General features: G+C 40.2%; 2 protein-coding genes across 5 annotated transcripts; one reads left to right on the forward strand and one right to left on the reverse strand.

The window, feature by feature from the left end:
* The first annotated feature begins 1188 nt into the window (after positions 1-1188).
* Positions 1189-9736, forward strand: LOC143355684 (uncharacterized). The gene is made up of 12 exons (XM_076790735.1): positions 1189-1199; positions 1484-1934; positions 2542-2830; positions 3221-3320; positions 3827-3934; positions 4617-4772; positions 7168-7657; positions 8056-8344; positions 8699-8798; positions 9116-9223; positions 9379-9534; positions 9683-9736. Exons 1-12 carry the CDS (start codon positions 1194-1196, stop codon positions 9734-9736), a joined length of 2307 nt encoding a protein of 768 aa, XP_076646850.1. The 5' UTR covers positions 1189-1193.
* On the reverse strand, positions 9721-25626 carry LOC143355584 (ATP-binding cassette sub-family C member 4). 4 transcript variants are annotated; one of them, XM_076790535.1, is made up of 13 exons: positions 25169-25626; positions 18320-18462; positions 17219-17470; positions 16452-16707; positions 15824-15998; positions 15181-15337; positions 14537-14739; positions 12843-14157; positions 12432-12646; positions 11144-12222; positions 10760-10867; positions 9915-10677; positions 9721-9821 (listed from the first exon to the last, which is right to left on the reverse strand). In XM_076790535.1, exons 2-12 carry the CDS (start codon positions 18391-18393, stop codon positions 10645-10647), a joined length of 3867 nt encoding a protein of 1288 aa, XP_076646650.1. In that variant the 5' UTR covers positions 18394-18462; positions 25169-25626; the 3' UTR covers positions 9721-9821; positions 9915-10644. The 4 variants fall into 4 exon arrangements, with proteins under 4 accessions (XP_076646650.1, XP_076646648.1, XP_076646649.1 ...); XM_076790533.1 differs by lacking the exon at positions 25169-25626 and adding an exon at positions 24831-25095 and having other exon boundaries at positions 9722-9821; XM_076790534.1 differs by lacking the exon at positions 25169-25626 and adding an exon at positions 18800-18883 and having other exon boundaries at positions 9722-9821.
* Between the last annotated feature and the right edge of the window lies 1 nt (position 25627).

A 25627-nucleotide genomic window follows, 5' to 3' on the forward strand; every position in this document is an offset into this window, starting at 1 on the left:
CATTATCGTGTCTAAGAGTCGCCTGTTGTTCCGCCCTTTGGAGGCCCGGAAAAATAAGCGACGTGATAAAATATAGTGTCCGAATATTAATGGGAGTCACTGCACAAGAGGTTGGTTATTTGAAGTCAAATAAAAATAACGAATAACGATACATCTGATTATTTATTTCTTGGAAATACTCGTCATGAATGAAAGCGGCAATAAAATCTTCTGGCTAAATCGAGCTTCAAATATCCGATAAAGATAACAGATCAATCTCGCGCGACATCCGGATTCAAATAACAAACAAGATTTTGCATTAAAATCTGACGGATACTCTGCAGCCAAGTAACGAAAGATAAATCGAAAGAAAATGGCCATTTCCGTTTTTTCAATTTGCCTGCAAGTAAAGCTAATACATATAGTGCGTTACCGGACGGGTAGTACCATCTGGCGGAGGGTGATTCTTTGTGTAAAATCGAGTCGAAAAAGAGAAATAACATTTTCCCGTTTGACGCCCTGTTTTCCAGAAAATCGAGTTCGAAAATGCTATCGGCTGACGCGTCTGACCATGACCAACCAATTTTACTTTCTGTATATACTAAAGCACGCGAAACCGACGGATCTTTAGATTCGATTTTCTCAAAAACGAGGCGTGAAACGAAAAACTGTTATTCCTTTTTCTCGACTCATTTTTACATGTCGAATCACTCCTTGCGCGGTGCTATCACCCGTCCGATAACAGCCTGTATACACACTGAAAATGTTACTGATCCGACATGAGGCTACTATAGAAAAACACGTTTTCGAACGACACAAAGGCTACGGTACATCAATACATACGGTATCAGTTTTTAGAAAACTAGACTGAGTGTCGAATGAAATGCGACGAGCACATATCGCATTTCAACGGTGGGGGTCCACTAGAGTGACTAGACCTCCGCGTGATTGCATGGCGCATCGATCGTTTGCACATCTTCATCCCTCGGCACGGACAATAAATAATTCTATCTCGCAAGTTCTAAACTACTTGAAACTGTTATTACTGTTCGATCAATATGGTCGATCACTGTTCGAGCTCTATTAGAAATAAAAGGTCCACGATAGCAGTAAAGACCAGAGTTAGACGAGTGAAAAAGTAATTGCACTTGAATGTCTGAATTTTTTGACTGGTCGTTACTCGGTAAAGAAAGATAGCGAAGACAAGAATCACAATGACAGTAAGACGAACGGAGTGCTGTGTCGAACATGAAACGTCTGTTTCTGTCAATCGAAATCACGCTTTAGAGCATAATAGGAAATTACATTCTTTTTCTCGATGAAATTAACTGATTTCGCGAATCCCGAAAAAAGGGGAAACCAGAACGGAATTAACAGAAACTTTCCGTAACGGGCGTTCAACTGAAATTCGGGGCATGTTCGAGAACAAACGTTTCATATGTGACAATTGTTCAACGCTCATGTCTTCGCACGCGGGACAAATGGCTGGTAAAAAATGTTGTAGATCAGTGACTCGATCGAAATCAAAGACGCTCTCGTGTATAGTCAACGCACATTTTTACTTGGCGGTGTATGGCCACAGCAACCCAACAACGTGTTATTCGTGGCGACATTGTGTTACCAATCCCTGGTTATGGTGCTGGGCGGCTGGGGTACCTACGATGCACGAAACCATTTCCAGTTGCTGCTTCTAGATCTGTCGGAATTGATCTTCGAGGTGGCTTTCATACTCGCATTTATTCTCGTTAGGTTGAGCGATAGTTTGAGGCTGGTTACCGACGAAACCAAGGGAGAAATCAGGGACGGGAAATTTCTCCGGAACGACGAGGAGAGACGGCTGTATCACAGGTACAACACCATCTCTTGGAAATTCGGCAAGTACGTGACAGGTTTTCAAGCTGCTATCATTACGCTGATGTACCTTCGTCCATCGATAGATCTGTTAGTACATGCAGGTAATCGTTAATATAATTCAATCCTGTGCTCGTTGTATTTCAACATGGAAAATCCTTTAAAGGGACCAACTTACGTAACTGGAAATAAGCCAATTTTTAGTTTACTGTCTATTTTTATAGTCTAACAGTTCGGATTGAAACTATTTAGTACAATTTAGTTAAGATGTTTTAACCCCTTAACTTGTACGCTCGAGTTAATTCGAGCGCCCTAAACAGGCCAAACTGTGCACACTCGAGATAATTCGAGCGGCGTTGTATTTTATGCTGCTATAATTTTTCACACTCGAATATAATCGAGAATTGAAAATAACAATGTCAAAGCAAAGAAAAAAAATCGTTTTATTTACATGGATTTGTAAGCTATAACACTTATTTATTCAAGAATGAAATATAGCCTTTTCCATGGAACAAAAGCGCAGTATATCAAAAATTGATTTTTTTGGCAGGTTTTTTTTTAAACTGTGCGTTAAGGGGTTAATATAATTTAAAAAAAGTTCATTGATTGAATTCTTTCATGCTTATTTTAATTTAGAAATGAACAATGAGATGTGCTTTTCTGCAACTATGCTGTTTACTTTATATTTCATCGCGTATCATATTTTTGCAGTAAAGAGCGATACAACGGTTTCCTATAACCTACCCTTCCAGGCTCATATCTTCTTCGATTACAAAAATGACACCATGCGCTACATCCTTCTATACGTGTACCAGATCCCCGTGACATATTTGAGCATGTTTCATGCAGCCGAAGTCAGTTATGTCGTCACCATGGTCCTGCATCTTTGCGGGAAGTACTCGATTTTATGCTTTCGCATTCGAAACGTGTCTACGAAGCCGTCGAGTCTCTTTCGAGATCACATTAAAAGCGTGGTGAACCAGCATTTGATGTTGAGACAGTGAGTAATAATAATAATTTCGCCGTTTTGTCTCGATTATAAAATAATTTTGCACGTCATTGTCCCGCAAAATAATTGATATTTTCACACCGATATTTCACTACAGTTTCCTTTCGATATAAGGCGATGACTCGGGACCGGCTTTTGTCTTATTTCGGAAGAAGAAGAAGAGGGTATAGCGATTTTCTTATTTCGAAATAAAAAGCGTCGTCTTATATCGGAATAAAATTGTACATATTTCCGGTCGCTCTTGAGGGTTAATTTTGAGCAAACTGAACATCGATATTTCCACATTTTTTATATCTACACAAAAATTCTCAGTCAAATAATAAGTCATTGGTCATGCAGTGGACATGGTGGTACAATAACATTGTCTGCACCATGTTTCAGGACAACAGAAATTCTAAATGACGACTTCGACCTGCTGCTCCTGATAGAGTACGTCAGTTGCTCCTCTCGCCTGAGCCTTTCTATGTATCTTGCATTAACCGTATGTAATTACTTCATTTTGTTCCGAAAACCTAGATTAGATTGACACAAGAAAGAACACAAACGAATAAGGGCGGATTAGTATTATTTTACAGATTAGTCAAGATTCTACTATAATTATAATTTCGTAAAACAGGACCGTGAAACAGTAAACTCATTTTAAGCTTGAGGTCTCTACTTTCGCAATCAATTTTCTTCAAAAATGTTTTTAATCGATAATGCGAGGTTGAAATGAGACTTCTCCCTTTATAACCCCTAAAACTGCACGTACCCTTAGCCTACATGTTTTTCTTACCGCTATTTTATGTTCAAAAAATACTTTCCGAAGCCACAGTAAAAGATTTTTTTGATTTTTTAACCACTCTTTAAACAAGTTAATGATTTAAGCATTAGAGTACGCTTAAAGTTTAAGACTAAGCAAATTAAGCACCAAAACCACAGCATAAAATTGATAAAAATGTTTAGCATAAAATGATTAAAAATGTGACTGCAATTTATAATTTACAGACGTTTGAAACAGACCCGGTGGCTGCCACAAATTTCATAATGTACAGCCTGGACGTGATTGCTTATCTGTACTTGTACTCGTATATTGGTGAACAACTTCGTTGCGAGGTTCGTGTTCGATTTACAATTTTATACCAGTAATTCAAATTTTTGTTACCACTCACCTTGCTTCAATTTCTGTTCGTAATATTTTTCCTTGACGTTGTTAGGCAAAAAGAGCACAAATAATAGCGCGATAATCTTTTTGTTATCGTTTTATTATTTCCTAATTTTTCAGTTATCTCACCTGCTTGTTTGCTCAAGAAACTTCTGTGTATTCGTATCGTGTGTACTGTGCGTGCCTCACACGATCAGTAGATTATCCGTCAATGCTTTGTTAATATATTGTCAAGGTCATAGTCTTGAGTAGTGTTGTGAAGGTTTTAGTCGGCGGTCGTTGTTTTTAAAAAAGTAACTCACCCAGACTTCTTTGTAATTATTTACCGTTTCTTATGTTGAATAAACGGTATATGAGTAGACTGCGGATTTTATGCATTTATGACAAAAATGGGTAGGCGTATTTTAAAACAGTAAAAACATTGGAAAAATTTTTAAATGCTGTTACTTTATTTTCAACCTATTAAACATATTAAGAAAGAAAACAAATTGTTATTTCACTTCAGTCTGCTGCAATTCAGGCAGAAAATTTTGATTTTGCATAAAGATCCGCAGTGAATATATGAGTGATCGTTGTAACATATAGTGGCACACTTATACCTATAATAATGCTCATAGAAACCATAACGTTTAGTCAGAGAGTGTAAGCGACGCGCTGTACGACATCGAATGGACAGACGTGAGCAACAAAGATAGAAAAATTCTGTTGACCTGTATGATAAACGGATGTCAAGCGAAGTACTTAACAGCCGGGAAATTTTATAAATTCTCATTGTTCGGGTTTACCAGGGTACGTATAATTATTCATTTGTAACAACTATGTACAGTTTTCCCGATTTATTCTACAGATCGTCAAATTCTGCGTGGCATTCCTCTCTGTGCTGACGGCCGGACTGGAATAAGAAGAAGCGTGAAACAATTCTGACGTAATACTGCTCCAGCGACGCTGTAGCAATTATTGTTATGTGTAGAATAGACTTACCCTACTCGACGCGCGAATTATGTATAAATGCGATCTTCGCATTTGCTATCGAAGAAGCGAAAACGCGTCTTCAATCTTTTAGTGCGACGAAAAAATTAGAATGTGTCAGAGCTGCTCCGACTTGAGATGAAAACGATAAAAATCTTCGCCACACAGTGATCGACTATAGTCACAAATTACGTGTATGTACATACTTCACAATGGAATGCAATAAACCTGCAGGTTATACAGTGAAGATTCGAGTTTTGTCACTCCCGACGTTCCCAGCTATTGTCACCCGGACACCTCACACCACTCGAGAACCGGCGCGACGCGGCCACAACATTGTCGCGTATATCGGTGTGAGGCTAGAAGACCACTACTAATCCAATTACAAAACTTCTTTATTTTTCATTATTTTTTTATGAAACTTTTACCAACATATTCGTGGCATTTTTCCGATTAAAATGACACCAAATATGATATAATTCCGATGATATTTACTTGTGTAACAAGCATTAAAAGTTTCGAACACAGAGAAGGACAGCGTATGAGGAAGAAAGAGACGCGACGAGTCGAAGCGTTCGGAAAAGATCAAAGCTCGCGTGAGCGCAGGCCTTTAAATGAAAAATGTAACTTCTTTATTATTAATTATTTTTTTATGAGACTTTCACCAATGTATTCGTGGCATTATTCTGATTAAAATGATACCAAACGCGTTATAATTCGGATCACATTTACACTAATTTTTCGTTAATGTAATTGTTATGGGAAGTAACTTTCATCGTTCATTATACAGGTAAATATCATCGGAATGATATCATATTTGGTGTCATTTTAATCGGAAAAATGCCACGAATATGTTGGTAAAAGTTTCATAAAAAAATAATGAAAAATAAAGAAGTTTTGTAATTGGATTAGTAGTGGTCTTCTAGCCTCACACCGATATACGCGACAATGTTGTGGCCGCGACGGTTCTCGAGTTTCGCCGTCACCACCTGGGACGCCGGCGAGAAACGTCCGACGTTCCCCGGATTTGTCACTCTGAAGAACCGAAAAAGTGACAAAACTCGAATCTTTACTGTAATTGTATTTCTTGATGAGAACGCTTCATAATATTCGCAATACAAAATCGGACATTTCATATACATCAACCTGATACCTTCAGCCGTCGAGAGGAGTTCGTACTGTTCGGAGCTCACAAAATTCAGCTGCTATCGATCGCGCACGATTCTTCTTCCACGCGCGGTTCGGTATGATGAATAATTCTGCTTTTCAATATTGCAAGAACGATGCACGGTGGCTCAATGTTCGTGCAGCAATTACTGGTACAATTGTGATCACTGACCCCTGAACCAACGTATCTATTAAAAGTAATCACGCGCACGAAGCAACACAACCGACAAATAAAAAATGATCGAACTCCCGCGATGCCTTCTCTATAGTTACTTTCGCCAGAGGTACAGTCGCGATTTTATTCGGTTTTAGTTCGTGCTCGAATTACCTGTCATGTGCAACGGTGTCCACTGGTTGCTTGCAACTCTATAAAAAACAACAAAAAAAAAACAGTTGCCACGCCGCTGTCGTTTCAATTCCGACATCAAGAATAGTATCGTGATGGCAGTAAGGGAGGCGATCTGATTTGCTGTCGGTCGTTCCGTACGAAACACTTGTTCCAATCAATCTGAGTCAAAAAATAATATTTTTTCAAGTGTCTATATTCAGTTTGGAAACCAAGAAGTGATTTTTTTTAAATTTCGTCCTCAGAAACTTTCTTCAACAAATGGTTCAGTTCGAAGAGATTCGAGCAAGGAAATTCAATGAAAGATCAAATCTTTAAAATGCTGTTCGCCCTGTGCTGCCAATAAACCGTGCAAATGAAAATTTAGCGGACAAGTGTTTCGTACGTGACAATGTGAATGTTAACCCATTACCTACCGGAAGCATGTTAATAGATTCTTTAATGTCTATACCTAACGAAACCGAAACACGTTCGCGACCAGCATTTGTTTCGTTATTCGCCATTATTGTTAAAATGTTTTATTAAACGCAACGTACCTCCTTTATGGAATTTAGCAGAAGAATTTAGAAGGAAGTCATGAAATCCATGATGCCATTTAGCCATGCGTTCGGGAAAAATACAAAAATACTTTTCGAAGACTTTTAAAAGATTAAAAGACTAGATCGTCGCTGGTAGGTGAAATGATTAACGTTGCGTTTCTCACGCGTGGAAATCGGTTGGTCGGAAATGTTGCAGAGCAGCGACTCGATCGAAATCAAAGACTCCCTCGTGTACTGTCAACGAATATTCGCAGTCGGCGGTGTGCTGCCGCAGCAACACAGCCCGAAGCTGTTCAAGCTGATAATATTGTATTTCTTCCATCTGGTAACGATGCAACTATGGGACCTGTACGATACCCTGCACGATTTCCAAGCGTTGCTCGTGAACGCGACGGAAATGCCTGTCACGATTTCGATACTGTGCTCGCTTGTTCTGATCCGAACGAACAAAAAGCTGTTCGTGGTGGTCGAGAATATCCAACGGGACATAAAGGGCACGATGTTCTTCAAGAGCGACGAGGAGAAGCGACTGTACAGAAAGTACAACATCATCTCCGTTTACTTCGGCAAATACGTGTCGGTATTCGCGTTCATCGTCGGATACATGATATACGTTCGTCCCTTGATAGCGCTGCTGATCCATCCTCGCACAGGTAATCTTTAACCAGTGGTAAATATTTATTTCGACACCTTGATGTATAATTATTCTGTGGATCTTGACGTCAAATCAGATTTTTGTTCACCAAACAGGAGCCACTTGACCTTCAACAATAGAACGACCGAACCCTAAACGATTCTGATGTATATACTGATATATAAAATTGATTCAGGTTTCATAAGATTTTTATGGCAACGCAAAAACTTTCTCAAGAAAATATTTCTATAACTTCGCGCAAACGAAGAAATCTGAAATCCATCGTTTTGAAGGGCACGGTAGTTCTAGTGTTAATCGTTCGAATCTTTCTACTGTTTCCATTAGTTTTATGATCTCGCAGGTAGTCGGTGTTGATGAAATAACCGTGTTTTCTTTCGAGTAACAATATTGTTGCAGATGGGGAGAACAACACGCGCCCCTTCGTGCTACCGTTTCGGTCTCACGTGTTTTTCGACTACCACTATAACGCTAAAGTGTACATTCTGATGTACATCTACCAACTTCCGATTGCGTTTCTGGCGATGTACCATGCAGCCGAGGCGAGTCTCATCGTCACCTCGACGTTGCACGTTTGCGCAAGATTGTCGGTGTTGGCCCGACGAATTCGAATGTCCCTGACGGAATCCTCGGCGCATTTCCAGGAGAGAATGAGAACGATGGTGATCGAGCACTTGGAGTTGATGGAGTGAGTACGTAAATTCTTGTTCGATTAATTGTTCGAAGGGAACGATAATGCTTCGGGACCGAAATGTCACCTGTATCGTGTATCGACAATATTCCTTGATCTCTTGCTGGTAGCATCGAATGTGGAAAAGAATAGAAACTAAGGTAAAACACTTTTGTTTCTAACGATTTTCTTCTGATACGTTTATCTGCATGTCCGTGACATGAAATTTTATTGAACTCTATTAAGAAATTTAATATTAGTAAATGATTGTCCCGTTATCCGAACACTTTTGTCCTATTAGTTCGGACATGGGAGGCTCTGCTCTGTGTTCGGATTCGTCCTGTATAGTAATTGTATTTGTGCGTGTTTCAGGTTGTCAGGTTTTCTAAATGACTGTTTTCAACATCTTCTTCTGATAGAGTATCTGAACTGTAGCTTCCGATTGGGCATTTCTATGTATGTGGTGTTAATCGTATGTAATCGAATCTCCTTAAAGCACATACACTGATACGTTGCAAAGAAAACAATGAAAAGCAGCCTCAAGATTCGCTGTGCTGCTTCACGATACTGATTGGGAAAATTGGCATGATGGTCTGAAATTTAGACCTAAATTATGAAAAGGAACACACCATTGGTACCTGCGTCAAAAATTCGAAACATACGATCTCAAAATTTTATTTGTTTTTACGTTCAATTCACATTGGATAGACTGTTTCGTGTGAATATTTTTTAGTATTAAGTAAGCGCAGTAACAAAGCGTGTTACGTGAATATCTTTTGCATTATGCAGACGCTTGGAAGAGATACGGTGGCTTCCGTTAATTTTATTCTGTATACCATCATCGTGATAGCCTGGTTGTATTTGTACTCTTACATCGGCGAGCAGCTTACTTACGAGGTTCGCATTTATTTATTTATTCAAATTTGGCTCTTGTTTCTTGAAATTGGTGTAGAAAATTTTCATTTCGCATAAATATCCGCAGTGTAATTGTTAGTATTGCTCTAGTATTTTTGTAAACTGTACACTAATATTGGAATAACTATGCCATTTAGTCGCGGAGCATAGGTGATGCGTTTTACGACACCGATTGGACAGAGATGGCAAGCCGTGACAGAAAATCTTTGGTACTCTGTGTGATAAACGGACAAAGAGCGCAGTATTTAATGGCTGGGAAATTCTATAAATACACGCTTTTTGGTTTTAGCGATGTGCGTAAAGCCGTTTGTTTCTATTAATTACTTAATTTAAAAAATGGAGAAGTCAGTTGTACGATGATAAGATTTTGCGTATTCTGTCAAAATGGCAATATTGCATTCCACGGTAAAGTAATATAAAAAAAAACTCTCGATTCAACAGATTGTAAAAACTTCCATAGCGTTTTTCTCAGTATTACGAACGAACGTCGAATAAACCTGGAGGAAGAACTTGATAAACAAATGGGTGGTGGTCCTCTAGCTGCAAATTTCTATCCGTCAATACAGCCCGTCGAAGACTCCTGAATATAAATATAACAATTCAGGCGTTTTGAAATGAAAATAAAACTGTGTAAACAATTTCAGGATTATTCACTAAATTTTCCTATACTTACACGGAAACCAGTACAAACGGTATGATTGTGCAATGTGTTGTGTACTAATTGTGTACTAATTAATATCCCGGTACTAACGAGTTCTCGAAGGTCAGAACCGAAAAGAGAGCCTTCTGCTCTCTACTGGATCTAGTTGTTTATTGCAAGTCAGGGTTTACAAATGTGCGGCCAAGTGGCCGAGAGCCCGCGCTCCTCATACAGAATTACAGTGAAATCTCGTTGTGTGTCAGTCCCGCCGTTCTTTTTACTGACACTCATGCGAAATCGGAGGTTCTCGCCGAGCGTCCTATTTGAAATACACAGGGCACGCTGGAAACCTAAGAGTCATACCGTTTGAAAGTCATAAGGAACCTATGACTTTCAAACACTACTGACGTTAAAACGGTAGGAATATCCGTCTCCGAAGATTAAAAAAAGGTAATACGCTGATAGTATATAAATCATTTTTTATTAGAAGGACTTTTCATGTTCTTTTCTCGATACTTCCATATCCTCTGTTTCGTCATATTTTAATGTCGAATATTTCATTGCCAAAAAAGTTATTTATAATAAATTCATAATTAATCACTCGTAGATAATACTTTGCTATATAAGCACCATACTTTCTTGACAATGTGTATAATTGAAGGCACGTCCAGCCACTTCTGATTAATAAAATACAAATTGTATATATAAAAAAAATTTGTTCAAATATAGTTACACCTTTAATATTGCTAGAAATTGACTATCCTCAAGTCGATGCCTCGTTTTTCCTGTAAAAACACTAGAAAACCAATACGAGACGCGTTATCACATCGCGTTGCAGTTTTTATTTGCTCATTTGCCCATGCATAAATACTACTCACGTTTTTGGCCACTTCGGTCAAACTATACGCCATCGCAGCACCAGTTTTCTGCACCATATTGTAAAAATAGCCCTTCTTTTGTAATAAAACATACGGATGGTCGAATTCCTGGCACAGTCAAAATGTATTTTTAATTATTTCATTGCAAAACTTTGATCAACACATTCGTGAAATTTTTCTGATCGAAGTGGCACCAAAAGTAACACAATTTGGACCATATTTACTTGTTTCATTCATGATATAATGGAACGTCGATTATCCAAACCGATGATATCTGAATTCTGAATCTGATCAGAAAAGTTTCACGAATATATCGATGAAAGTTTCACAACGAATGCTGGAACACTCAATAAGCTCAAATTTGAACAGAGCAAATCGACTTACAACGAGGTGACCTTGATCCATCACGATTATCTTATCGCTATCCATAATGGTATTCAACCTATGCGCTATAGTGAAGACAGTGCAATCCACGAACTTCTTTCTGACCGTTTGCTGGATCAGGGTGTCAGTCTGTGGATCGACGTTGGCAGTGGCTTCGTCCAGAACCATAATCTTATTATTCCTAATCAGTGCTCGAGCAAGGCACAACAATTGGCGTTGACCAACGCTGAAGTTCGAGCCCTCCTCGGCCACCTTGGTGTTCAACCCGGCGGCCATGTCGGAGATGATCTCCTTCAGCTCGACTTGCTCCAGAGTTTCCCATAGGACGGTGTCGGAGTACTCGTCGAAAGGATCCAGATTGCGGCGCAGACTTCCGCCGAAGAGTACCGGCTCCTGCGGAATAATACTGATCTTCGAGCGGAAGTCGTGCAAGGCCACTGTATGGGTAGCTATATCGTCGAGCAGAATTTCTCCCTCGATGTACGCCAACCGGAAGAGCGCGCTTATCAAGGAGGTCTTGCCGGCGCCGGTTCTTCCGATGACGCCAACTTTCTCTTTGGGCATGATCACGAAGCTGATACCTTTTAAGACATGGGCGCTTCTGGGCCCGTACTTCAGCTTCACGTTCTTAAACTCAACGAGCCCCTTCGTAGGCCAATCTTTCGGCGGCTTCTGGTCCGGTTTACTTTCCAAAAACGGCTCCTCCTCTAGGCTACTATACTCCAGGACTCTTTCTATGGAAGTCATCTGGTTCTCCAACTCGGCCGTCTGCCTCATACCCCACTGCAGGCAACCGATGATCGAACTGATCTGAGTGATCACCAAACCGATGTCGCCGGCAATCGCAAGGTCGTCGAACACTATGAAGAGGATTGTGACCAGCGCCATGTACGCCATGCAAATCGCTTCGATGTAGAGACCAAACGCGCGCGAGCAAGAGATGAACATGTACCATGCGGAGGAGTGCAGGTCCTGGTGATTATCGAAATCCGTGATCACCAACTTCTCGGCCTTGAACGCCCTGATCGTCGTGAGACCTTGCAGCGTGGCGCCCACGTGATCAAACACTGGCGATCGAGCTGAAGAACGCGAACAGTTGGATATTAGACGTTATGCTCACCGTCGTTACTTTTGCTTACTCTGAATTCGATACTAACAATAACATCGAAGCTACAACATTTGAAAAAATACCGACATTTTTCTACTTTTCACGTGTAAACGTGCTTTACCTTTTTTAATATTGAAACCCATTTGGAAAAATCAACGCGAGTATTTAAAAGATACTTACTGACACCCTCCATGCGTTTAATGGCCCGGCTGGTTGTAATGTACACTACTCGCATATAGTACAAAATTATGGCTAGTATAGCTGTCGGTATTAGCAGCCAGAAACCGACGCTGCAGAGGATGACTATGGTGCCCACGAAAGTTAAGAACATTTTGAACACGTCGAACATAGTGAACGGCAGGTTTTTGTCGATAATGCCAATGTCTTTGGAGAACCTTGATGAAATCAATGAACATATTCCATTAATGTTGACATTTTAAAGCCAGCTCCACAGTGAGACGAAACGATCTGACGGCGATCAAAAATCGACTAACATGGAAATATCGTCACAAAATTTGATGGCCATCAAGTCGTTTCGTCCCACTGTGCGTCCGCGCACAAACCAGAAAACGGTGTGACAATAGAAAATACCTGTTCAATATCCGGCCAGCAGGATTCGTATTGTAAAAGTACATCGCAGTGCGCACGATGCTGCGGAACATTTGTGCGTGCAAATTTTTCGAGGCCCGCATGCAAACCGCATAGTACACGAACGTTTGCAATATGTAGACGAGCACGTCAGCCACGGTCAGCCCACTATAAATATAAATAACACCATAACGAGACAGCGTGCCGTGCCATTCAAAAGTTGTACCATTCTCGGACTTGACCCACGACGCGACCTCGGTGTTCACCCAAAAGGCGATCAAATAATCGATGCCGCTCGCCATCCCTTGGCTGATCGTGAAACACAGCACCATTAAGGCGAGCAGCAGAAAGCTTCGACTCGCTTTCAGATAGGTCCACAAGATGCGAATCGAAATCCTGCCGATGGTCCTCGTTTCGGCAACTTCGACCGGCTCCTCGGAGGCAACGGCTTCCACTTCTTTCGCGTTCTCCACCAACTGCTTCTTCTCCTTAATATCCCCCGGCTCTTTGGCCTCCTTGTTCTCGTGCATCTTCTCGAAGATCTTCATCACGTCCAGGTCCATACTCTGCAGCTCCTCGAAGCTACCTTTCGCCAAGATTCGACCGTTGTCCATCACGATGATCTGATCGGCGAACTTCAAGTACTGTATCTGATGGGTGACGAGGATCCTAGTTTTGCTCTTCAGGTAGCCGCAGATGCACTCCTCGACGATCCGACTGCCCACGTGGGGGTCCACCGCGGATAGAGGATCGTCCAGCAGGTAAATATCAGCCTCGGTGTATAGGGCGCGAGCTAGATTGATCCTAGCTCGCTGGCCACCGCTCAGATTGATCCCCCTTTCACCCACCATCGTGCTATCGCCGTGCGAAAGGCTTTCCAAGTCTTGCGTCAATTGACAAACTCGAATCACGTCTTTGTAACGAGCCTCGTTCTCGGCCTGGCCGAACAGAATGTTCTGCTTCACCGAGGACGCGAAGATCCAAGGCTGTTGATTCGCGAAACTGATCTTGCCGTGCACTTCTAGGACACCCTTCTCCAGCGGCAACTCACGGAGTATCGCCTGCAGCAGGCTACTCTTCCCGGATCCTATTTGACCTATTACGACTATAAAATTGGCCGCTTTCACCGATAGGTCCACGTCCTGCAACGTGTAGTCCCTGAACTGGTCCCACCTGGCAGTCACGTTCTTCAAGTACACGGGCATCGATTGCGAAGCTACTTGGTTCTGAGTCGCGTGAGTATCGGTCCTCTCCGGGTACATCATGAATTTCTGGAGACGTCTGATGGAGACTGTTGCTTCAGCCAATTGATGAATACCTGTGTTGCGACGTATCGTGTTAATATCGTTCAGAGATTTGTTGGTGACTTGTGCTAACACATTTTCTTGAATTTTAATATCCGGAGAGTACATGATTTTTTTGTTCGCTAAATTATTTTAATATTTCGTTTACGAGGCACATTGGATGCAATAAAATATTCTAAGGATGAAGATGAACAGAGAAAGAAATGGCGGTAGCGAGCGTGTGAATAAATTAAGAACACATTACTTTTGTAGCATTTTCGCCAACTCGGAAGTCAAAGCGTTAACAAGTTATTGCATGCCGTGGTATTACGTTAAAGGTTGCGAATGTGTTAGCACGGTCGCATGATCGGATAGACGAAGATTAATGTCGATCGAAACGACGGAAGGACTTACTCAAGGCGAAGCCTATGGTCATTGAGCTGCGCACGATTGCGTAAAACGCTGTTATCATAAATACTTTCTCCGCATCGATGTTGTTGCCGCTCAAGACGTACGTCAGTATCGTTATGAAGAGGCTAACTCGAGGAATGTTGGAGTCGAACGTTAAACCGAACTGCTCGACAATAGAGTATTTTTTTATCACGTCCACCTCTTTCCTTAAGGAAAAAGTGACATTGATGATTTCGGCAGATTGGCATTTTTTCAAGCGTAGACCGCAATGAAAATTAGATCTTTTTTTATCTACTTTAACGGCGGACTTCTCAAGTCGTTTCACATGAAAAACATCGGAGTTATTATTAGCGATCGCAGCAAATTTTTTTCTCCGAAATTACTCTCGCAGAACTACCTGCCGCCACAATTTTTAATCTTATAGTCATAGAAAAGTATAGGCTTTACGATAAACAATAATTTCCCCCTCCCCCAAGAAATTGTCGAAGTAGACGCTACTTTTTCCGTGTCCTAGGTGTACGAGCCCCCTTAAGAAAACATATAATCACAGATTAAAAATAAATATTTACTGATAGAAGAAGATTAAGTCGATAGAACCTTACGCAAAACAGAGTTTCGACGAGACAGTGAATATATGTTTCTCTTACCGCCTGGCTGTCTCCACAAGGAGGGAATACGGGATCTCCCAAACGTACATCTTGATCACTTCAACCCCGGCGATGATCTGATTCATCAATCTGAGCCTGTAATCAGTTTTCCTTGCCGAGCCATCGGTCAGACGCAACACTTTTCGACCGAGGTACACTGAAACGCATGAACGATGAATTAAACGAGAATCGATGCAATTGAAACTTTCGCTTAAGCTATAGAAAGTCCCTTTAAAGAAACACGCCTAAATTCTGTATTATTTATAATCAACTGGAAAAGAATATAACGTTCATTTGACCGCCATCGGTAGAAATAGGTATATATAAAATGTCGGTAAGTTTAGTGTTAAGGACACTTGTTAGAAGTTCTGGAACTCGTGGCGGGGATTGTGGTGACTGCATAATCCGATAATGCTCCCGTTGCACAACCTCGATTTTTGCAAACATTTTCGATCCCGTTTCGTGCAACGAGCGAGGTTCGCGTCACTTCTGATTCGTCTAAAATTGGACAAGAAACACGGAAGTGGCTTGCGTCTCGATCGAGTACGATTGAAACGATTATCCTTCGTTTTTTCTGCGATAAAATACCTACTCGAAAGTGTTATAATCTCATTAACGGAAAAGCAAGCCTGCCGACACTTACGCTGCAACGGTATGCTCAACACGACTACCGACATCCCGGTTAAGGCTCCGTATCCGATTTCGCGGAATATAAAATACGTAATTAGAATCATCTGGGTCGGTCCGATCCATAAGTAGTGAATGCCGAAGACAAAGTAGTCGAGCCTGTTGACGTCGTTGCTCAGGAAGTTCACCATCTGTAACGTCGACGCTAAATCAGTCCAACGATTCGATACCGGTCAAGGGGGGACTCTCGTGTAACTGGTACAAACATCGAATTTTTATTGTATCTTTGAAAAGTATAGAGCCTTGAAAATGCTTTCAGAACATGCTATACTGGAATTCATTGAAACGATAAAGTTATGACAAAACTATAATTTTCATACATCCAATCTTTCCATTGGAAAAAAGTACAATCCCAGTACAAACGATCTAACTTTAAAAAACTTTTTTGCCATTTAGGATTTAATGGTTGATGATTGCACTGCCGAAGAGAATAACAACAATTGTATGCAACTCGATGTGATATAAAATAATAAACTCCTATAGCTAATAGTTTTCCAGAAAAAAATGTGAAGATATTATTCGATTTTCCTGCCCTACACGAGAGTCCCACCTTACAGCGGATGTCGATTTTATAATGTCGTTACTTGTCCGGTGGACGTTTCGTTCTCGAGGACGGAATTGGACAGTCTCAGGATCTTTCTGTATATCAGAGTGCAACAGGCGACTCGAATTTTCATCCCCACGTGCGTCAACGTTTGCAGAGACCAGTGCAAGATCACGGCGTCGATGAACGGAAACAGGCAGAACGCTGCCGTGTAATAATACATGTCGGTGGTCCATGTTCTCTTACTTCCGGAGAAATATCTTAGTAGTCTAGCTAGCAGGAACGGCTGAATGATTCTAAAAAAAAAACACATTACGTCACACACATTATAATTCCCCTACTGATTTCCTCTACTTCAAATTATTTTTCATTTCATCATTCTTTGACCGATTATCATATCGAGCAGGATTGAATTCTACTGACCGGAAAGAATGCGAAAAGATCGTGGCGAGTTTTGTGATAGCGACACGTATGTGTATCGTGTTAGTAAGATTAATGATCGCGTCAACACAGTAACACCAGTTAACCCTTTAACTGTGACACTGATCTGTTGTATAAACGACAGGCAAATTCAACTTTCGTTCCTCTTCAAGACAGTTTCTAATTCATTGCTATTGATCTGTGACGCAAGGTGTTTCATAACACGCGCCCAATAGAGAGCACGAAAAAAAAAAAGAAGACGGCGCGGCGAAGTTCTCAGAAAAATTCGTTAACTCTTTGATCCCGTTTCGAAGATTGATTCTAATCTTCTCGAGCGGCATGCTGGCGTTAAACGGAATTGTGTCGCGGTGGACATTGTTGCCGTACCGTACAACGAATTCTTGAAGGAACACCCACAACGCGGTGTAGGTAACTATGCCACCGAAACACTTGTACAGCACCCTGTACAAACTCGGCTTCGAGCCGTCCTTCTTCTTCTCGCATCGTTTCACCTCGGCCTCCCAATTCTTGACGATACGCTGCCCTAAGACGCTGCTTTTATCTTCTCGCAGGGGAGAATAGAGATCGCCCTCGTTCAATTCCCGTTTGTATCCCTTCACGAACAGCTTCCATATCCACCTGTTTTTTCGAAAGCACGTTTTCAAACGTTGAAACTCTTCCGCCGCCAGTCCTAGAGACATTAACGAGGGAACGGCGACAACTCGAGAATCAAAAAGAAATTTTGCACAAACGCGGTTCGTGCGACGCCAACGACGGAACCATTTACTTTCCCCTGCTGAAGAAAGGCCCTCGGGGCGAAAGTACCTTTCCAAAGTAATCTTCTCGTATTATCGTAGTGCAACCGGCCAGGGGGTGATTCTACATGCCAAGATAAATCGGAAGGAACATTTTTCCGTGTGACCATGCGGGACTCGTATTGCTATGCATTTGCAAACTCGATTTTCTCGAAAACGGAGCTTGGGATCAGAAAATGTTATGAAATTTTGTCTTATTTTTTTACGTAGAATCACCCCCCACCCGGTTGTACTACGATTTCCGTCCCACCCTGTGTAAGTTGTCTGCGAATTTTGTGCAAAGAATGAGTAGATCAAGTGCAAAACAGTAAAAACGTTCAGAGAATTGAAAATACTGTTGCATTAATTTCAAAATTATTAAGTAAAGAAATCAGTGTGTACGTAGCTAATTTTTAATTTGCATAAAATCCGCAGTGTGTTCATATAGAGAACAAGAGAAATACAAATTTTTCAAAAATCGAATATTCGAAACAAGTGACGTATTTTTTGCAGCTGGTGAGATCGAGAGGTTCCCTTGAGATTTCTAGGGATTAGAAGTAATGAACACGTTTCGCGTAGCTCGTGCAAAATGACTTTTTAATGTCCAATTGCACCATACGACCTCACATGTTGAAGTCTCTAGTCCGAGAACGGAATCTGTTGAATGTGGAAAGGTGTGCAGATGTGTCCTTACGAGAATGATAATATAGACAATAAATTGGCCTTCTGTCGCGGATTCTTCAGTTCCGTTCTGTGACTTTTGTCCATTTCGATAAAGGCAGCTCGGTCATCTCAAATTGTTTAGAAAAATATATCTACGCTGTACGCCCCATTTTTCTGAAATCAAGATATCGAAACGGAATAAATAACACTGCATTAAAATATCAATTAATAATATTAATATACGATCTCTATCAACCGTCGACGCAGCTGCGAAAATAGAAACGAGCAAATTCCAATGGAATAACGTTTCTAGAAAAAAAAAAACGTTATTTAATCATTTCAGGAAAATTGATTGTAAAGCAGAATTTGCGTCAAACTCAACTTGGAATTTTCCTGGTCAAGGAAAATGTATGAAAAAATGTGAATTCTTCGAGTTTCCGATCCTTCGGTAGAGAATGATTTCACAAGAAAAGATGATTAGCAAACGTTGCCGCGATGAGAAGTAACTCACCGGTGGAAACGCCGAGGTCTACGAATACACGTGTGCGCCCGTTAAAAGCTACAGTATGTTAAACGCGATGCTGCTGCGTGCACTTCATTATTATCGAACCTTATCGCAGATAAATTCGTCTCGAGTTATTGATAAAGGAGTATATCTCTCTCTCGAGAGAGAGAGAGACAGAGAGAGAGAGCAGAAGCGATAACAGCTCGAGAGTACAACCCTCGGGACCAGAAGAGATAACTATGCCAATGCATCCGTAAGTGGACGCGAGCCATTCGATGCAAAAGTGATGCAATTCGAGCATGTTGATTACTGGGATCACTAGGATAAAAAAGTGCACGTGTCAAGTAATCTAACTTTTCTTTCAATATAAGCCGATTGTTCCGGACTGGCTTTCGTCGTATTTCGGATAAAGAAGAAGAAGAAGAAGAAGAGGGGATAGCGATTTTCTAATTTCGAAATAAGAAGCGTCGTCTTATATCGGAATAAAATTGTTAATATTAACGGTAGCTCGAGCTTTCACCGAATGACTCCGGCATAGCATACGGAGGGTTGAAAGCAGAATTATTAATGAGAAATCAGCTTTGTACCTTCAAATGACGTATAACGAACCTGCGTAGATTCTAATACAATTTCTTGATGAAAACGCTTCAGAATAATTCTTCAAAATTCCACAGCCTAATCAAATACAGGGCTTGAAAGCTATCGAGCCCCACCGAGGATTTTGGTTGACGCAGTAAAAGTTCTGCCGGCTGAATCTGAAGAGCAGCAGTGGCAGACAACCAGAAGATGAAATCGCGTCCAGCAAATCGATACGTACCCGGACGTGTCTGAGATACGTATATATTTTATATTGCTTTAATCCAAGCCCTCCGGCAGTCCGTGACTACGATCGTGCACCACCGACGTTGACTTGGCAACAGTTTTCGCATGACTAAACCCGAAGAACTAATGCTTTAATATTTACTGGCGCGTTCAGTCATCTATTTGACTAGACGAACAGCTTCTAAATTAATCATATAAGGAATATTTGCTTGTTTAATCAACGCTGATTTACGGACTTTTAAACGAAAACCGTTTGGACCCGCACGCACGCATTCACGCTGTCAGCGAAGCATGCGTGTACACATGTAGAGGGCCACTTAAGCCCTCGCCAGCCTAACATTCGATAGGAATTATACTGTGAGTGAAAGCAGAATCGAATCTCTCAGCTGCCGCTTATTCATCTGAGCTAATGACTGTCCAAAACACAGCTAACGATTTCAATATGGATCAATTGAGCCGCTGTTAGTCAACAAAATCTCCACGTGCGCGTAGAAAAAGGATAGCGAGCAAACAAAATACCGGGATCACCGAGACTAATCGAGTGACGAAACTTTTTTGCTATTAATTTTATCAATAAAGTCACATCATTCTCATTGAAATGATACCAAACACGACACCATTTTGGTCGTATTTGCTTGTTCAACCCTCCGTCCGCTGTGCCGGAGTCATTCGTGACCCGTCGCGGTGGGGATAAGCTTGTTTCTATTTTTGATATTTGATTTGCTCGTTTTTATTATGATTACATAAAATCCACAGTCTTGTTCCTAAGACAAAAACATGTTTATGTTATACGTGTGACGTATGCTCAGAGTTCGGTGTGTTGTGATGTGTCGCAGTGCACCGGTAGTCGAAGCGGTATAGGTATGTATCTCTATCGATAAGCAAATAGCATACGCACGCGTGTGGTGCTTTAATTCTAGTCGAAACGGCATATTCCATTGTAGTGCGTCTGTTAACTTTATCCCTGTCGACAGATTTATGTGCGCGTTCGGCGCACACTAAACGTTGGCATTGAACGAAACGGATAGCAATTTCCGCTACGTTGATTGTCGAGGTACGTCAAAAATCATGTGTGATACAAAATTCGGGAAAAGAAAAATTATACGTGAAACAAACAAAATGTCTTTTCCCTTGCTACCTACAAGTTGTGTAACAGTTCAAGTTACATACTGCATGCTCCAAAAATATTTTGCACATAATAAGCAATTAACGTATGAAAATATATTAAACCTTTCTAGTCGGAAGTATTTTCACTCGAATATTTTTTCATTTTATACATATTAAGATGATGCAATCTAGTCTAGTTAATCTAGTGATTTATTAAATATGAAGAAATTGAATAATGTAAACAATGACGCCTCGGAGTCGCCACTCGAGTGGCAAGGGTTAATTTTTGCACGTTTTGATGCCGGTTTCATTGATAAAAAGTTCATTACTATTTTTGGCTGGCTTTTAAATCAAGCGTTCCATATTAATAGCAGATACCCTATATTAAAGTCGCGATCGTATCGCAATTCGGTGATCAAATATGTCAGATGTTATTTGTATCGAATCAAGATACCGTCGTCTGAACACAACCTTTTTTTACAAACTTTATCAGTGTTTAGTCCCGGACAGATTTACAACTCGGCCGAGGCGCTCGCGGTTTCAAACGGAGCCACGAGTCAACGCACCGCTTTTTCACACATGCATCTAGATAAACACTGTAAACATACCTATACTGTCTGCTGATCAGAAAATAAGCCGATCGTTATCAATAATCAAGTGACTTTTTCGTCTAATACGGATACACGAATGTTCCGGGTAATTTGCCTATTATTTCGAATAGGTTCGGGGAGGGGGGGGGGAGATTTTACGTCTCACAGCACAAATATTTGGGTACCGTCGGCTGCTGTACCATTGTTAGTGAAATTTGTAACGTTAGATTTATTACTCGAGTTCTTCAAATTATAAAGAACTCTCTTAATTAAGGCCTAATGACGGGTAGGGTCAAGGGGAAGGGAGGGGATGAAGGTTTAAGGGGAGATTCTCGTGTGACCGAGAGAAATGAGGCCAATTTTCGAAGTATGTTTATTTGAAGTTTCCGCATCAATTGCAAGACACCGGAGTTAAATATAAATGTATATTTTTCACTATTAATTGTAACCTTTTGTAATCGAAGCTATTTTAACTCCAAAATGAAACATTTCTTCCGACCTAGAATATTGCCCACCTATATATTTTTCTTCATGTCATACATACGAAAATGGTGCAACTTACTCGTACAATAACGAAATGTTTAGTAATTTATTAAGTACAAACAAATTTAATAAAATATTTTGAATAATGACACAGCAATTTTTAGTGGTGCCTTACAGGTTCCATTCGAGTGCTAAGGGTTAATGTAGTGAAAATAATACATTAATACTCTTATTCAATTTGTTCACCGTTTTAAATTGCAGCTACTCTGTTTTTGTTATAAACGCATAAAATCCGGAATCCGTAGATGAGTGTTTGTGCGAGTAAAAAAAATGAAAAAAATGATATAATTATGCATATATAATTCTGTGCCTGTACAAATGTTTTCATTTTTTTTATTCCTACTCGTCTATGACTATACGAAGTTACAGATGTGCTTAATAAATAGATTACGAATAAACATTCCTCGAAAATTGGTTTCTTTTTTTCCCATATACACAAGAATCCCCCCCTGAACATTATTCTATGAAAATTGTGAAGGTGGTTGACGAAGAAATTATTTTGACGCATAATAAAAATATTGCTATTAAACCGAGACGATAAAAAGAGAAACCATTACTAAGAAATGATAAACGATCTTATACTTTTTCGGCTTGTTAATTTTGCGTTACTATTTATTACTTTCTCGTTTAATTTACTGATAATCCTTATTTCTTTGTCTCCCATGAAATAAATGATGAATTTACGACCAAACTACATCGGTTTTTACGTTAAGGGAAAGTCAACAGTGACGAGATTAAAGGGGGAAAAAAATCCACCATTGTGGCTTCTTCGGACACCAAGCGTCCATCGACAAGGCACAGTGGAAATTTTTTGGTATTCTTCAGACGTGAGAGCAACGAGCGTAGATGGTCTCGGTAACAAGAAAATTAATTGACCGTTCAAGGTTATTCGTGTTCTCCATTCTAGCTCCGTTCTACGACCTTTTACCGCGATTTCGCAGTCATCGCGGCGAAGTGTATAGGAAAGATGCCTATAGCCAGAACATCATAAAAACGCAACGAAACAGCAGAATGTGCAACTAATTATTAACTTCATTCATTAAGTCATCCGCAAGTGTTAATGAACTAATGTAACATTAGATTAGAGTATCAGAAACGGAGCGATTAAAATAACAGTTCTTCTTATAACCGAGACTGACTGACCTTGACTGACTTTCAGTAATCATGTATATAGAATATGTAGATAGAAGACAAATTTACTTAGACCGTTCGTTGCATACACATTTTTCTACTGACAAAAGATAATGTAGAACCATGACCTGGAGACAAAAATAATTTTTTTTTATTTAAGGAACACCGGATCCCACAGAATTTGTTAGTGCATTTTAAATACGAAAAGCGTATTTGTGCATTAGTGCATTGCAAATACGAAAATGATTGAATTAATTAGAAACGATTAGTAAATTAAACATCTACAATAGTATAAAAAAAGCGAATTCGCGAATTTTTTCGAATTCGCTGTATTTTCGAACTAGATTTTCTCGAAAATGAAGTTTCGGGTGAAAAAGTGTTATACCAAAATTTTTTCTCATTTTTTTTTATCTAGGGTCATCCTCTGCTCGATTGTACTACGATTTACGCCCTACCCTGTATATTAAAATATATTATATTATGAACTGTTATCATAAAATATATTCATACAATATATTTAATGTATTTAGTTTATTTCATCTTCTAACTTTTGTCGCCATTACGACGAGAACTGTGTAACGAAAAGTGGTAAAAACTTGTAATTTTCCGTGGTCAGGTGGCCGTCGTAAGATAAACTACGCCGCGCCGTGGAGTATGCAACCCGTTCAGCACGATACAACATCCAAAAGTTCATTGCCACTACAGCGTGATCTTGAAATATTTAACCACCTACTAAACGAAATATATCTAGAAGCTTGAAAAAACATATGAAATATAATTAAAAAACTGTCTAGCGCCGACTTCAATAATTTGATGTATCCGTTGCTTCAACTTGTGTCAATGCCATTCTTATCAGGAATGCTGTGTATTTGAATAAAATGAAACAATAATGCAAAAGAGCTTCACTGTTGATAATATATGGTGAATGACGCAACGATAACAGACACATACCGATATACTATTTTTAATCAAAACTTCAAATAAATGGAAATTAAACTCTAATTTGCGCGATCCATTAGCTTATCGTTAATAATAATTAATTATGCCAGCTCCGACCTCCATGCACAAAAGCTATTATCTGTTGGTAATATGAACATTTGCATGGAACAGATATAGCGCTAATATCGATCTACATGTACAGATCCCATGGATTCTACGAAACAAAAGCATAATAACTTCGATACTTACGCTTGTACCACAAAATCCTCACGAAACGTATATCCCTTCTGATTTGAATGTACATAATATTACTTTCTCGATTTAAATTTCAAAATTATTAAATTTTAGAGCATGTAAGTCGAATCGGCACGCGAATAAGATAAAAAAGCTTTGAATGTTCGACTTAAGGTAGAGCTAATACCTTTACAAGAATATGTGAGATACCTGGGTACCCGAGTACCCATAAGACACCGAGGTAGAGCAAAAATACGAGAGTATGTCACGAGGTCTCACAACTGGCTAATAGAGCACGAAACACGAATAGAATAGTCGAGTAAAATATTCATATTATCTCGAAAAGGAACCGAGTACTCGGGTACCCGGTTATCTCACGAGATAACCGAGTACTCGGATAGCAGACTGTCTCATGACATAACCGGGTACACGAGTAATTGTGGTTTACCCGAGTATCTCATGGCTTACCCGAGTACCGGGGTATCTCAGAAGTCACAGTTATTGAAGATCACATTGTCACGATTAGTTTTTGTTAATTAGAAAGTGAATTTTGACCAGCTAATTGTGGCATTCTAACCACTGTGCGAATGTCCGAATTTGACAGTTCGAGTGTTATCAAACTCTTCGGTATGGGTGGCAATGAAGGAAAATGAAATTAAGAGGTGTCTTACCGAGAAAAAATGGTGCGATCGTCGAGTGAACACTCGGCGATTGTTTACAATTAACAACGAAACCGAATCGTCCGAGGAACGTTTCGCGGCGTTCAACGCGCGACAACACCGTGCAGTAGCGTCTTGCAAACTGGCGTGCCAAACGAGTAGCTACAAACATTTACGCATGCTCTGTTACACCACGGATCGCGGATTCTAAGTCTATGGTTGCACGCATTCCATGGCTCCGTCGTGTAGATAGTATCGATCAACGCAATGCGTTTACACTTTGATTCGCACTGTTCGAAATGTGGTGTGTCCGTTTCACAACGAACACTTCTACATACATATATACGTACGTGTTCGACCGGCCGAGTCCTGTCATCGAAAATACGGACCCTGTAAATCTCATTGAGAAATCATTCGTTTCAGCGAATTCCTTTTGTTCTCAAGGCAAAGTCCCATTAAAACGGAGAATGTACTCTGAGCGAAAGTCATCTGAATCACAGCGTGACGAACATTTATATGCATACAGGGTGTTCGACTATAGGTGGGGGAAAATTTAAAGGGTGATTCTCCGTGACAATATAAGGCGAAAATGAAGAATAAAGAAATTCGAATTTCGGCTTCGTTTTTTGGTTATTGGCAATTAAAAATCCGCCTAAGATGCTTCAACCCCACCAACAAAGGTATACGTTGCGTCACGTATCATGCTTACCTTGGTTGTTACATGGGGCGCCAGCGAGGTGATAATGTTTTAACGATCCACAAATTAATTGTTGGACGACATTGAACTTGCCTACTCGTTCAAATCCACA

Source organism: Halictus rubicundus, chromosome 7, assembly GCF_050948215.1.
Source record: "Halictus rubicundus isolate RS-2024b chromosome 7, iyHalRubi1_principal, whole genome shotgun sequence".
In the NCBI taxonomy this organism is placed as follows: Eukaryota; Metazoa; Arthropoda; class Insecta; order Hymenoptera; family Halictidae; genus Halictus; species Halictus rubicundus.